The sequence below is a fragment of the Hippopotamus amphibius genome, chromosome 1, assembly GCF_030028045.1.
Source record: "Hippopotamus amphibius kiboko isolate mHipAmp2 chromosome 1, mHipAmp2.hap2, whole genome shotgun sequence".
NCBI classification, from domain to species: Eukaryota; Metazoa; Chordata; class Mammalia; order Artiodactyla; family Hippopotamidae; genus Hippopotamus; species Hippopotamus amphibius.
Genome location: NC_080186.1, coordinates 21,931,786 through 21,945,652, shown reverse-complemented (window position 1 = coordinate 21,945,652; position 13,867 = coordinate 21,931,786). Strand labels below are relative to the sequence as shown.

The 13,867-nt window shown below is 44.1% G+C and overlaps 1 protein-coding gene across 8 annotated transcripts in view; it reads left to right on the top strand.

Moving 5' to 3' along the window:
- The first annotated feature begins 155 nt into the window (after positions 1-155).
- PTAFR (platelet activating factor receptor) overlaps positions 156-13,867 on the top strand; it is a 49,007-nt gene continuing 35,295 nt past the window's right edge. For 2 of the 8 annotated variants that reach the window (XM_057702315.1, XM_057702329.1), the window contains exons 1-2: positions 253-293; positions 2,954-3,184. Coding sequence is in view for 4 of the 8 variants with exons in the window: in XM_057702297.1 (XP_057558280.1) it covers positions 172-293 (122 nt within the window). In the remaining 4 variants the exon portion in view is untranslated. Of the gene's footprint in view, positions 294-2,953; positions 3,185-4,041; positions 4,154-13,867 lie in introns of those variants that run through there. The other 6 variants (XM_057702287.1, XM_057702278.1, XM_057702297.1 and 3 more) reach the window with 6 other exon arrangements.

Below are 13,867 nucleotides of genomic sequence, written 5' to 3'. Positions count from 1 at the left end.
AGAGAGGTGTGCATTGGGCGTTGTGCGTTGGCATTGAACCAGCTGCGTTACTCAAGATGCCACCAGGGCGTGGTCGTGGCAGCTGGTCCAGCCCCTTCAAGGTTAAAGGGCTTCTTGTGCAGGAAAGGCTGGCTAGAGGAGCGCCAGGGCCCAGAAAGAACGAAAGGCTGGATGAGCGCTTCGCTCTTCTTCCTGCAGTCTGCTGTGAAGAATGAAGCGGATCCCAGCACTCCCACACCTCCCAGTGTGCAGCTCACTGCTGCCTGTGGGCTACCGGGGGCTGAGCCAGACAGGTAGGTGTAGCATCTGGGCATTTAAGCCTCAGCTTCCTCACATGTCAAGTGGGAATTGTCCCTTTAAAACGAGGTGTAACCACCTAAAGCATCAGTCCAGATAACCCACCCCCATCCCCTCAACATCCCTCCCCTGGGGCTGTGGCCTCTCGGTGGCAGTCTGGGGCCCGCTGCAGCTGGGCCCCACCTTCTGGTCCCTCTCACTGACCCCAGTGGAGGTCAGAGTGTGATGTGTGTGTGTGTGTGTGTGTGGCCGTGGATGAGTCTGGGCCTGCACTGGGTGGAACCTCAGTGAGTCAGGGTTCGTCCCTCTCCATTTCCTTCTCCCTTTCCCCACCCCCACATTCATCAAGCACATCTGCTTCATCTGTCCCCTTGCTAGAGGTCATCCTTGCTCCTCATTTGACTTGGGAATAGTGGGGACATCCGGCGGCCCTGAGGAAAGATCTCAGGGGGGACTTGAGTCACCTTGCCGAGTGGCTGCTCTGCCCCGACTGGCTCTGTAATCCTGGCTGGTCATTTTGCCTCTCTGGGTTTTAGCTTCCTCTTCTTTGGTAAAATGAGGGTAGGAAATAGCTCCGCTGTGCTGAGGGGTTAAGGAGGTCAGGGAACCCGCTGCTCGGCACAGCAGGGTGCACAGTGGGTACTCCTCTCTGCCCTCTCCTCCGGCAGGGTGATCCTTGCTCCAAAAATTGGGTGGAAGAACAGAGGATGGAAACTTGTTAAAAAACATTTTCGAAATTTCCCTGGTGGTCCAGGGGGTAAGACTTCACGCTCCCAATGCAGGGGGCTCCGGTTCGATCCCTGGTCGGGAAACTAGATCCCACACGCATGCCGCAACTAAGAAGCCCACATGTCGCAATGAAGATCCCTTGTGCTGCAGCTAAGACCCGGTGCAACCAAAATAAATAAACAGTAAATAAATATTAAAAAAAAAACAACCCAAACCAAAAAACATTCTCTGGTATCCCTTAAGATTCTGATTGAGGATTCAGGCTGGAGGAGACAGACAGCTGGATCTTTAACAAACTCCATGGTTAACTCAGCCAGCACTGGGCAGGGACAGCCAGTCCACCAGGAGGTAGGGGGTGGGGAGAGCTTGGGGTTCTGCCAGAGATGCCAAAACCCTCACCCTACACCTGTGGCTCAGACAGGTAAGCATGGCTAGAAAGAGCCCTCAGGGTTCTCCTTGCCCAGTCTCTGACTTCCTGCAACATGGACCTGCTACCTTGGAGTCACCTGGGTGCTTGTTAAAAATTCATTTCCTGGGTCCCATGACCAGCACTGCTGATTCACAATCTCTCTTGAAGTAGAATCTGAGAATCTGCCTTTTTTTTTTTTTTTTTTTGGTAATTAATTGATTTTTGGCTGCATTGGGTCTTCATTGCTGCGCACAGGCTTTCTCTAGTTGCGTGAGCGGGAGCTACTTTTCTTTGCAGTGCATGTGGGCTTCTCATTGTGGTGGCTTTTCTTGTTGTGGTGCATGGGCTTAATTGCTCCATGGCATGTGGGATCTTCCCAGCCCAGGGATGGAACCCATGTCCCCTGCATTGGCAGGAGGATTCTTAACCACTGCGCTGGCCACCAGGGAAGTCCCAAACCTGCTATTTTTTTAAACCTTCATTTTAACAAGTTCTCCAACTGAGTCTGGCGTGGAAAAAGGATTTGACTTCCAATTCTGGGACACCAGGCAGGAACTTGGGTAAATAAAGTGATTTTCGCTTACTGAGTTCCTATTATGTGCCAGGCATCATGCCAGGTCTAATGGAGGGAGTATGTGTGGCTGTTACTGTCCCAGGAAACTGAGGCTCCAAGTGGGTTCCAGCTGAAGACCAGAGGCAGTGGTCAAACCCTGGTCTCGTAGATTCTTAGAGCTAGTATTTGAGACTGTCCACCTATGCCAGGGCCCAGCTTGCTTTTCTCTGTGGACTGATACCTCTGCTTCCTGCTGAGCCCAATCTAATATTTTGGGATGGTGGGGTGGGGGGTGGAGGTGGAGATAAGGAGTAATTCTCAGCACAGGACGTGTGAAGTCGGAGCCCAGGCACAGTCCTAGGCTTTGACAAAATTGTGGTGCTTTGCCATGGTCAGACTAGGTACTCCTCAGAGCAAGGATCTGTCTTCTCCCTCAGACTGGGGGCTTATGAGAGCAGGGATGCTGCGTCTCCCCTCACAAGGGGGTGGCAGGCAGAGATTTTTCTAACAGACTGGGCATTCCCGAGGGCAGGCTGTCTCCTCCTTGGTTGGGGGCACTTGTGGCAGGTTGTCACACTTATGGGACTGTGGATTCCTGTGGGCAAGGCTGGCTGTGCATCCTCTCAGACGGCTATCTTCTGAAAGCAGCTTCGGGCATTTTCTAGCATTGTGGGGCTCACTGGAGTTAGGGCTGCACCCACTGAAGCTCGGGCTCCTGAAACATGGCTGAGACCTTCCCTAGGTCAGGGCCCATCTTCCCCTCAGACAAGGAACCCAGTTCCTCCCTCCTCGGCCAGCCCAAGCCCAGCCCAAGCCCAGCCCTTCCTCCCGGAGGCGCTCCGCGTTGGGTGAACAAGCCCAGTGTTGCTGGCTGAGAGACTCCCTGCTGGATGTGAGTATTCTTGGTGACGTTGGAGTCGGGGCCCCACCCAAGGAGCTGGCTTCCTGGCCTTGTGTCCACCCAGCAGAGCCTCAGGCAGGCCTTCTGTAATCCTTTATCTGCCACTGCTAACCCGGGATTGGAGCGTACAGTGAGTCATGCACCTGGGTCTGGGCCCGCCTTCTGCCACCTCTCGGTTCCCTGCCGCACTTCCTGAGTCCCCTGAGATGCCGGCAGGAAACATGCTCTCAGTGGCCCCTACCTCCCCCTCGGCCTCTTTGTCACCTCCTAGACCACCGTCCCTGCAGTTTCTCAGGTAAGTGGCTGGTGGCCTGGGTGAGAGGGTCAGGCTTGGCTGCTGTGTCTGGCTGCTCCGCAGAATCCTTGAGGCTGGTCAGCTCTGGAGGGGTCCGCAGAGCTGGGTTACATTGGATTTTGCGCCCATCAGCACCCTCTCATGGACACACGACCCCCTTTGTCACTCACAGACACAGCACACATCCTTTCACCCCTCAGACGTTTAACACACACAAGCACCAGCACATGTGGCATTCCCTCACACACTTCACAGAGAACACACCCTCATCGGCCACAGACACCATTCATGGCCCCTCACAAATACACACCATACAACAGACCCATGACACTCGCTGACCCAACTCGTGACCCCTCACTACACACAATACACGCACAGTCACAACGGACGCAATAGTCCCTCATAGGACATATATCGTTGCTCACAGGATGAAACACACATCCTTACAGACATACAGCATGTACAATGGCACTAGCGCACACAATATGTGAACCCTTGCAGGACACAAGAAACCCAGACTTGAAAGACCCTGCATTTAGTTGCGGCAAGCAAACCTACTCCACACACACACACACACACACACACACACACACACACACACACACACACACACAGAGCTTGATGCAGTCACACATGTATATCATAGAAACTTGTCACACCCCCAGACAGGTCCTCAAGATTCTTGGCTGGTACTGCTTAGCTGGGGCAGGGGCTAGGTCCCGTCAGTAACAACATCACCATTTCTCACCTTCCCCCTTGGGCCCTGCTTGTGCACTGGGGTGGGGGGTGGGCAGCCGGGAGCAGAGCTGGGGGTCCTGGCCACATCATGCAGCGTGATGCGAGGGGATGCCTTTCCTAGCTGACTGCTGCCTTCCTGATGGCCCTGGGACTCCACACACGCTGATGATAAAAGCCAGCAAGCATTTATCACATGCCTATCATGGGTCAGACATCATACTCCCTGCTTTTGTAAGTATTATCTTATTTAATTATGTGGTGCCTTTATGAAGTAGAGAGATGCTGTTATGCTCCTTTTACAGCTATGTTTCGATATGGGCTCAGAGAGGTTAAGAAATTTGCCTGATATGCCACAGCTAGGAGGCAGCAGTGGGATTTAGACATAGGTAAGCCTGACCCCAGACTCCACCTCTGTTATTTACTAAAAATTAAAAAAAAAATTTTTTTAAAGAGGTAATAAATGAGCAAGTTCAAAGTTCAGTAGATATAAAAGAACACACGGTGAAAAGACTCCCTCATATCTTTGTTCTCAAAACAGCACATTTTGCTCTTTGTGGGAAACCCCCAAGTTACCCCTTGGAGACCTCTCTTGTTTCCTGACCAGGGATTGAACCTGGTCCCTGGCAGTGAAAGCGCAGAGTCCTGACCACTGGACAGCCAGGGAATTCTGACCTCTCTTTTAACAACCATCACAGGGCAGTCTAGCAGTAAGAGTTCCAAGTGCAGAGCCCAGACTTTGGGGGCTTCCCATGCCCGCCCCCTCCTCTATCTGCCCGGGTGAGGAGCAGGGCTGGAAGTTCTAGGGCCCCTTCCAACCTGAGTCCTAAGTCCTCTCCTGCCCTAACTCCTCAGGGAGACCTGTGCCCTTAAGTCCCCTGGCCCTGGCTCTTCTCCCCTTCATCTCACCCCTGGGGGCCCCCCACACCCCTGAGGCTTCCTTTCAGGATCCAGTGCAGGATGAGGTGACCCTGCTTACAAGCTGGGGGAGGGGAACAGTTCTCACTGCTGCCGAAGGTGTGCCCAGGCTGGAGAGGGGAAGCGGGTGGGACTCAGCCCTCACCAGAGGAGGGAGAGGATGAGGGAGAAGAAGAGGAAGAGGAGGGAGAGGATGAGGACTAGCTGCCCGGCACCGTCGTTTACAGACCTGACTCCGTGATGAGGCTGGTGGTGTCATTGCTGCTTTACAGATGAAGAATCGGAGGCTTGGGGGGCCAGCTGTTAAGAGGCAGAGTTGGGATTCAAACTCCCAAAGTTTGAGGGAGGATGAGTAAATGAGAAAGAGAGAGAGAGTGCGTCCGAGAAAGAAGCTGAGGTTATACAGAGGAGGAGTAAGAGAGGATTCGGGGTTTCCAAGCATCAGGACGGGCCATCCCGGAGAGAGTTCTCACATGAGCCTGCTGCCCAAGTCACTTACGGGCTCTGAGGTCTCTGGGTTTGTAGCAGTGCCCCTCCTCCAGTGATTCTTTCTCTATTCTGTTCGTTTGCACTATTTGTTTCTCCTTGTGCTTTTTTTTTTTTGGCCTAGCAAGCAGCTGGCTTGCAGGCTCTTAGTTCCCCGTCCAGGGATCAAACCCAGGTCCTCGGCAGTGAAAGCGCAGAGTCCTAACCACTGGACCACCAGGGAATTCCCCATCCTAACTTAATTACTGTAACTTTATAGTGAATCTTGATACAAAATGTGGCACTTTCTTGACTTCTCACTCTCCAAATTATCTTGGCGAATCTCACGCTCAGGTTATATATATAAATATATATTACAAATTCCTCTGCACCTATTTCTGAGTTAGACTATTACAGATATAATAGAAGCCTTCTATGTATCCTCACTAACCCTGCTCTCTCCCTTTCTCCCCAGAGGTAATCATAACCCGAATCTGTCTTTATATATTGATGCATGTGTATTGTGTCTACCAATAATGAGAATGTTTAAAGTCTTAGGAAATAGTATCATGCTATATGCATCCTTCCGCAACTTGCTTTTGTAGTTTAGCATTATGTTTATTATATATTGTAATAATATTTATTATTACATGTAGCTCTGTTCATTTTAGCATATATACAGGATTACATTGAGAAACAAATACTAATATTTTCAATGTGTACCTAGGAAGAATGTACACATTTTCAAATTTATTATGAAATTAATTTCCAAAATGGTGGTGTCATTTGCAATTTCTTTTTCTCTGTGTAGTGAGGGTTTTCATTGTTCTACATCCTTCCCAATACCTGGAATTGGCAGATGTTCATTTTTTCCAATCTGGTGGTTGGTTGTTTAAATTTGAACTCCTGATTTTCTGAAACATTGGCCATATTTTTATATTTCTTAGCCTTCAGGCTTTTTCTTCTGTAAATTGCCTACTTCTTCCTTTACCCATTTTTCTATTGGGCTTGTCTTTAAGTTTTTAATTTTTAGGAATTTATATTACATTATGCCTGAAAATTCTTTGATATATATGATACAAATATCTTCTGGTCTGTGACTTGTCTGTTTACTATTTTTATACTATCTTTTCATGTACACAGTTTTAAACTTTATATGGTTATATTTCTCCAGCTTTTTTTGGTTATATAATTTCTATGTCTTCATTTAAGAAAATGTCCCCAACCCTTAGCTCATAAAGATATTGTCTCTTATTTTCTCCCAAAACTTTTTATATTTTCTTTTCATAGTGAGGTCTTTATATCAGTTGGAATTTAATTCTGAATATGGTGTGGGATAGGAATCTAATTTTATTATTCTTTCCCCTAATGGATAGTCAGTGATTTGCACAAATATCTACTTTTTTTTTATTGATCTGTGATGGCAAATCTGTCACACGTATTGTTTCCATATGCATGATCTCTATTTGTGGTCTCTCCTAGATCTCTGTTCTATTCTTTTGGTCTATCCGCTTGTCCCTTTGTTAATATTTAATACCACCCTGTCTTACTACTATAACTTTATAATAAGAAGTGATGCATGATAGGGGAAATTCTATCATGTGTCCTTATTGTTTATATGTTCTTATTGGACTTCAAAAACTTCTTGGCCAGTCTTGGCTCTTTCCTTTTTCATTTGGAATTTTAGGATCAGCTCTTAAAGTTCTTTGCAGAACTCCATTGGGACTTTTTTATGCTATTTTTTCCCCAGTTTTATTGATGTATAATAGACAAATACAATTGTAAGATATTTAAGGTGTACATTGTAGTGGTTTGAGATATATATATATGTGTGTGTGTGTGTGTGTATATATATATATATAAAAGGATTCCCAGCATCTAGTTAATTAACATCTATTGGGACTTTGATTGAACTGGCACTGAATTTATCAATTACATTGGGAAGAACTTATATCTTTATGATATTGACAGTCCCATGAATGAATATGTTACATTTAGTTCTTATTTAGTTATTTCTCAATAATTTTATAACTTCCTCTATCAAGACCTCACACATCTCTGGCCAAGATAGTTTTCTTGGTATCATAAATTGTGTCTTCAAAATGACATTTTCTGTTTATTGCTTGTTTTATAGGAACATGATTGATTTTTTGGGGGGGGGGGGTTTGGCACGGGTTGTAGGATCTAAGTTCTCCCACCAGGGAAGGAACCCAGGCTATGGCAGTGAAAGCACAGCGTCCTAACCACTGGACTGCCAGGGAATTCCTGGAACATGATTGACTTTTATTATTGATTTCATATACAGATATCTTGCTGAAGTCTTTTGTTGAATCTAATAATTTGTCCATGGAATCACTTTAATTTTTCTGTAAATCATATTGCATGTGAAAATGACAGTTTTGCTTTTCCTTTCAATCTTCGTAACTTTTTTTTTTTGTCTCATATTCTTCACAACAGAGTGAGGTACTTATGATATTCCCAGTTTGCAGATTATGAATCAGGCTTGAGGAGGTAAATTGGCTTTTCCAAATTCAAATGGAGACTTGGTGGCAGCAAGGATTTGAATTCAAGTCTCTTTGATCCTAAAACCCATGCTCTTGCAGGAGGGAGGGGACATGGGGATGTATGTATAAATATATACATATTTTTACATACATATAAATATATACATATATACATAGCTGATTCATTTTATTGTACAGCAAAAACTGGCACAAGAGTGTAAAACAATTACATCCCAATAAAGAGCTTAAAAAAAAACCAACCATGCTCTTTTCTCTGTGATACTCTTCCTCCCACATTATCCTCCATTTATAGATCAGAAAAGGACGGTTCCCAAAAGTGAAGTGTCCACATCACTCCAAGCGAAGAACAGCTCAAGAGAGCAGAAAGAGTTTACCAAAGCCTTAATAACAGCTATGCGGGACTGAACTAGGGTTTAGGGTATCTGGACCCTGATACCAGTTCCTCCTACCAGCTATGTTACCTTGGATATGTCACATCGTCTCTCTAATCTCATTCATTCATTCAATAAACTTTATCAAGGAGCACCTGCAACGTGCCAGGCAGTGTTCCAGGTAATGGGATACAGTACTGTAATCCACAAACGAATCCCTGCTCTCAAGGAACTTACAGTTTAGTTGGGGAGACGGTTAATGGGCAAAGTAAATAAGTAAAACACATGGTATGTTAAATGTGATAAGTGCTGTGGAGAAAAATAAAACAAGGTAGGGGCCGAGGGCATGTCAGGGGGTGGCTGCAATTTGTTTGCGTTACCGGGAGAGACCTCACTGAGAATGTGGCATTTGAGTAAAGACCTGAACTCTGGGTGTCTGGGGAAGAGCGTTTCGGGCAGAGCCAACAGCAGGTGGAAGAGCTTGAGCAGACGTGTACCTGGTACCTTTCGGAAGAACATCAAAGCTGGTCCGACTAGGGGGTGGGGTGGGGGGCAAGAAGTCGGAGATGAGGTTGGGTCTTGCAGGGCTTCGTGGGCATTTTGAAGGACTTCCTTGGCTTTTGCTCTGAGGTAGAAGCCATTGGTGGTTTTTGAGGAGAGAAATGATGTGATCTGATTGATGATGACATTTAATAGGCTCAACTGCACTGCTGTGTTAAGAACAGACAAAAACGGGTGTGAAGGTGGAAACAGGGAGACCAGTGAGGGGGCCACATCCAGTGGTGGCTTGGACCAGGGCCATGGAAGTGGAAATGGTGAAAAGTGGTTAGATTTTATGTTGATCGATCCATCTAGCAATCATCTATCATCATGTATAGTTTAAAGTAAATTTATTAATTTAAAATGTTTATTTGATGAAGGAAATTTAAAAATCTCTTATAAACCCAAGCATAAGGCCATTCTTTAAATAAGCAATCCCTTATTTTCCTGATAAGATTCCCAAAAGATTTTTTTTTTTTTTTGGCTGCACGTCTTGTGGGATTTTAGTTCCCTGACCAGGGATTGAACCCTGGGCTCTCGGCAGTGAGAACTCACACAGTCCTAACCACTGGCCTGCAGGGACTTCCTTCAAAAGGGTTTTTTAGGCCACCTTGAATATATAAACTCTTTGGAATGTTAATGATATAATCCTGAGTTTCTCAACCCCGGCACTATTAACATGCTGAGCCAGATAAATGTTTGTTGTAGGGACTGCTCTGTGTGTTGTAGGGGTGGTTGGAGCCTTGCTGGCCTCTACCCACTAGATACCTGCAGCACCCCAGTCCCCTCCTCCCCTGCCACTCATGACAACCAGAAATGGGTCCAGACATTGACACATATCCTGCCCCTGGTAAGAATGACTGCTAGAGTCAAATACCTACTTAGAATATTTAATTTATTCTTTTAAAAACTATTTTATTGTATTTATAAAATTGAAATATAGTTGATTTACAAACGTTGTGTTAGTTTCAGGTGTACAGCAAAGTGATTCAGTTTAATTTATTCTTTACTTACTGACATAATCATTTTGGGCAATAATTTACTATTTTATAAATATTAGAGTGCTTTTTTAAAAATAAATAAATTTATTTATTTACTTTATTTATTCGGCTGTGTTGGGTCTTCATTGCTGCATGCAGGCTTTCTCTAGTTGTGGCGAGCAGGAGCTACTCTTTGTTGTGGTGTGCAGGTTCCTTGTTGCCGTGGCTTCTCTTGTTGAGGAGGATGGGCTTAGATGCGTGGGCTTCAGTAGTTGTGGTACATGGGTTCAATAGTTGTGGCTCAGGGGCTTAGTTGCTCTGCAGCAGGTGGGATCTTCCTGGCGCAGGGATCGAACCCATGTCTCCTGTGTTGGCAGGCAGATTCCTTTTTTTTTTTGATTAAATTATTTTATTAATCCACTTAGTATTCTCTGATCCTTTTTTCCTAACAATTAGAAAAGTCACATAAAATTTTTCAAATGATATATTATGTTTTAATCTTCTTTATTCAACTATAACTGGAACCAATCAAAATAGTTAATTTTTAATTACTTTATTTTTTAATATTTTCATGTAAGTTTGTCTCTCTTTCAAAGTGAATGTGAAAATGTCACACCTTTTTCCCCCTAGAAATTTTCCAACAATCATTAAAATCCCAGAAGAAAAATCTTGTTTCTGAGTAGTAAGGGTTACTTTGCTGCCCATAACATTACTTGCCTTACTCAGCACTCTGCTTAATAAGCTTGATATGTATTTAGAGTCAAAAGCATCCTAGTTTGCTAGTCATATAAGAAGAATCGTTTCCAACACATCTGATTTAGTATAAATTATGCTAAATTATTGTTGAAAGAAAAAGAAGATGAAACAAGTATCCACAAGCCCTAGGAATCCTCTCCTTTTCCCCAACCCCACCCCTAAATGCACATTCACACATGTGCCCCAGCCAAGGGCCTGCAACTTCATCACACTCCCTCTGAAAGGGAAAAGAGTCTTAAAAAGAGTGGATATATGTATATGATGTGTATAACTGATTCACTTTGCTATGCACCTGAAACTAACACAACATTGTAAATCAACTATACTGCAATAAAAATTATTAAAAATAAATAAATAAAATTCCTGCTTTAATTCAGTGGTGCAAAATGTGTGACAGGTGAATCATGTCAGAGGTATGAAGATTTCTAGAAACTCTGGCAGGCAGATTCTTAACCACTGCGCCACCTAGGATGCCCCTAGAGTGCTTTTTCACACTCTCAAATTTCATGAGAGTAGTTTATTCACACTCATTATGTACATCACTGAGGTCAGCATCTTTATTGTTCTTGTTGTTTTCTTTCACTTAACAGAATTTTCCAGGTTACATCATTTTTACTTCCATTTACATTGTATGAGATATAGCACCTAACATCCTATAAGACGCTATCATAGGAAAAGTCCATCCCAAAACAAAATTTTTTATTATATCACATTGTGAAAAAATTTTTTCACTGTTGTTCTCATCTCTAAAATCTAAACAAGTATTGAATTACCTTAAAAGACAAACAACAAAAAACTTTTTTTATAAAAAATTACAAATACATATGAGTGCACTTAATGATATAATGGATCCTCATGTACCATCAGGCAACTTCAATTATCAACCCATTTTTTTCAATTGAGGTGTGTCCCATTTTATTTTATTTTTTTTAATTTTAATTAATTAATTAATTATTTGGCTGCGTTGGGTCTTCATTGCTGCCTATGGGCTTTCTCTAGCTGTGGAGAGCGCGGACTACTCTTCATTGTGGTGCACAAGCTTCCCATTGCCATGGCTTCTCTTGTTGCAGAGCACAGGCTCTAGGCGTGAGGGCTTCAGTAGTTGTAGCACATGGGCTTAATTGCTCCTCGGCATGTGGGATCTTCCCAGCCCAGGGATGGAACCCATGTCCCCCTGCATTGGCAGATGGATTCTTAACCACTGTGCCACCAGGGAAGCCCCTGTCCCATTTTATTTTTTTTTTTATTTTTTATTTTTTTTAATTTAATTTTTAAAAATTTTTTTGGGGGTACACCAGGTTCAATCATCTGTTTTTATACACATATCCCCATATTCCCTCCTTTCCTTGCCATTTTATTTTGAAGCAAATCCCAAATACATAATTTCATCTGTAAATATTTCATGTTTCTCTAAAAAGATAATTCTTTTTCACATAACCGTGAAGTCATTAACCTAACAAAAAACATTAATTCCTTAATATAATTGAATATCAGATGTGTTCAAATTTCTGATTGTCTCATAAATTTCTCTCTTTTTCTTTCTTTGCTTCTCTCTCTCTCTCGTTTGTTTGAATCAGGATCCAAATAAGGCAAAAAAGTCTCACATGCAGCAATTTGGTTGTTATGTCTCTTAATTCTCATTTAATCTACATGTTCTTCCATAATTTTTTTTCTCCCTTATAATTTATTTGTTGAAGAAGCCAGGTTGTTTGTTCTGTACATTCACTACTATCTGAGTTTGCTGAGTGTATCCCTATGATCTGTTCCTCTTCTATATTTCCTATAAACTGGTAGTTGAACTTGCTGATTCTGTTTCTGTTTCCTTGGCAAGACTGTTTCATAGGTGGTGTTGTGAACTGAGCACACACAAACACAACTTTATTAGGAAAGTTTGCAAGCACACAAGAGGAGAGGGAAGAGTATAATAAATCCCTGTATACTTGTGTTAGTTTCCTACAGCTGCTGTAACAAATGACCACATTTATTCTCTTACAGTTCTGGAGGCCAGAATTCCATAATCAGTTTTGATGGACAAGCAGTCAGCAGGGCCGTGCTCCCTCCAGAGGCTCTAGGGTGGAGTCCACTCCTTGCTTCTACCAGCTTCTGGTGGCTGCTGGCATTCCTGGCTTGTGGCTGTGTCATCCTAGAAGCCTCTGTGGCCACATTGCCTTCTCCTTTTCTGTCTGTATCAAGTTTTCTTCTCTTACTCAGATACTGGTGATTGCATTAAGGTTCACTTAGATAATCCAGGATAATCTCCCCATTTTAAGAGCATTAATTTAATCATACCTGCAAAATCTTTGCCAAATAAGGTAACACGTACAGGTTCTGGGGATTAGGACCTGATACTTTTGAGGGCCATTATTCAGCCTACACTTTTTCCTTTTTAAAATATTTATTTATTTATTTATTTATTTATTTATTTATGGCTGTGTTGGGTCTTTGTTGCTGCACGTGGGCGTCCTCTAGTTGCAGTGAGTGGGGGCTACTCTTCATTGCAGTGTGTGGGCTTCTCACTGCGGTGGCTTCTCTCGTTGCGGAGCGTGGGCTCTAGGCACAAGGGCTTCAGTAGTAAGTGGCTCGTGGGCTCTGGAGGGCAGGCTCAGTGGTTGTGGTGCACGGGCTTAGTTGCTTCTTGGCATGTGGGATCTTCCCTGACCAGGGATCGAACCTGTGTACCCTGCATTGGCAGGCAGATTCTTAACCACTGTCCAACCAGGTAGGTCCCTCTTTTTCTTTTCTTCATTCCTTTCATCCTTCCTTTCCCTTCCTTTTCCTTCCCTTCCCTCCTTTCCCCTCCTCTCCTCCTCCCTTCTCTCTCTCTCCCGTTATTTTACTGTAATATTTTAAAGCATTTCCCTGTAATTTCATCCCTAAGTATTTCCACATATATGAACATTTTCTTATATAACCACACCACCATTATCACCTGATAAAGTTAGCAACAATCCCTTAGACCCATCTAAAATCCATTCTCAAAATGTCTGTCCTGGATGTCCACTGTTTTCCCTTCCAGATCCACTCTCCACCCTTCTCCACCCAACTCTGTGTCCCCCAGAGGCTGATCTGTATCGGCTACATTATCCATCTCCCTTGCTTCTGTTTGGGCTCAGCCAATGGGAGGCACTGGTGAGACATCTGAGGGTGGAAGAAGAGAGAGATTTGGGTATTTATTTCCTGGTTCCCTCTCTGCCTGGTCATTGAGGACCAGCTGCAACTTCCTACCCTAGATCACGGCTCTTCTCAGGCAGTCCTCTCCAAATATCTACCTTCCTGACTTCCCTGGTGGTGCAGTGGTTAAGACTCCGAGCTCCCAATGCAGGGGGCCCAGTGGTCAGGGAACTAGATCCCACATGCATGCCATAGCTAAGGAGCCCGCCTGCTGCAACTAAG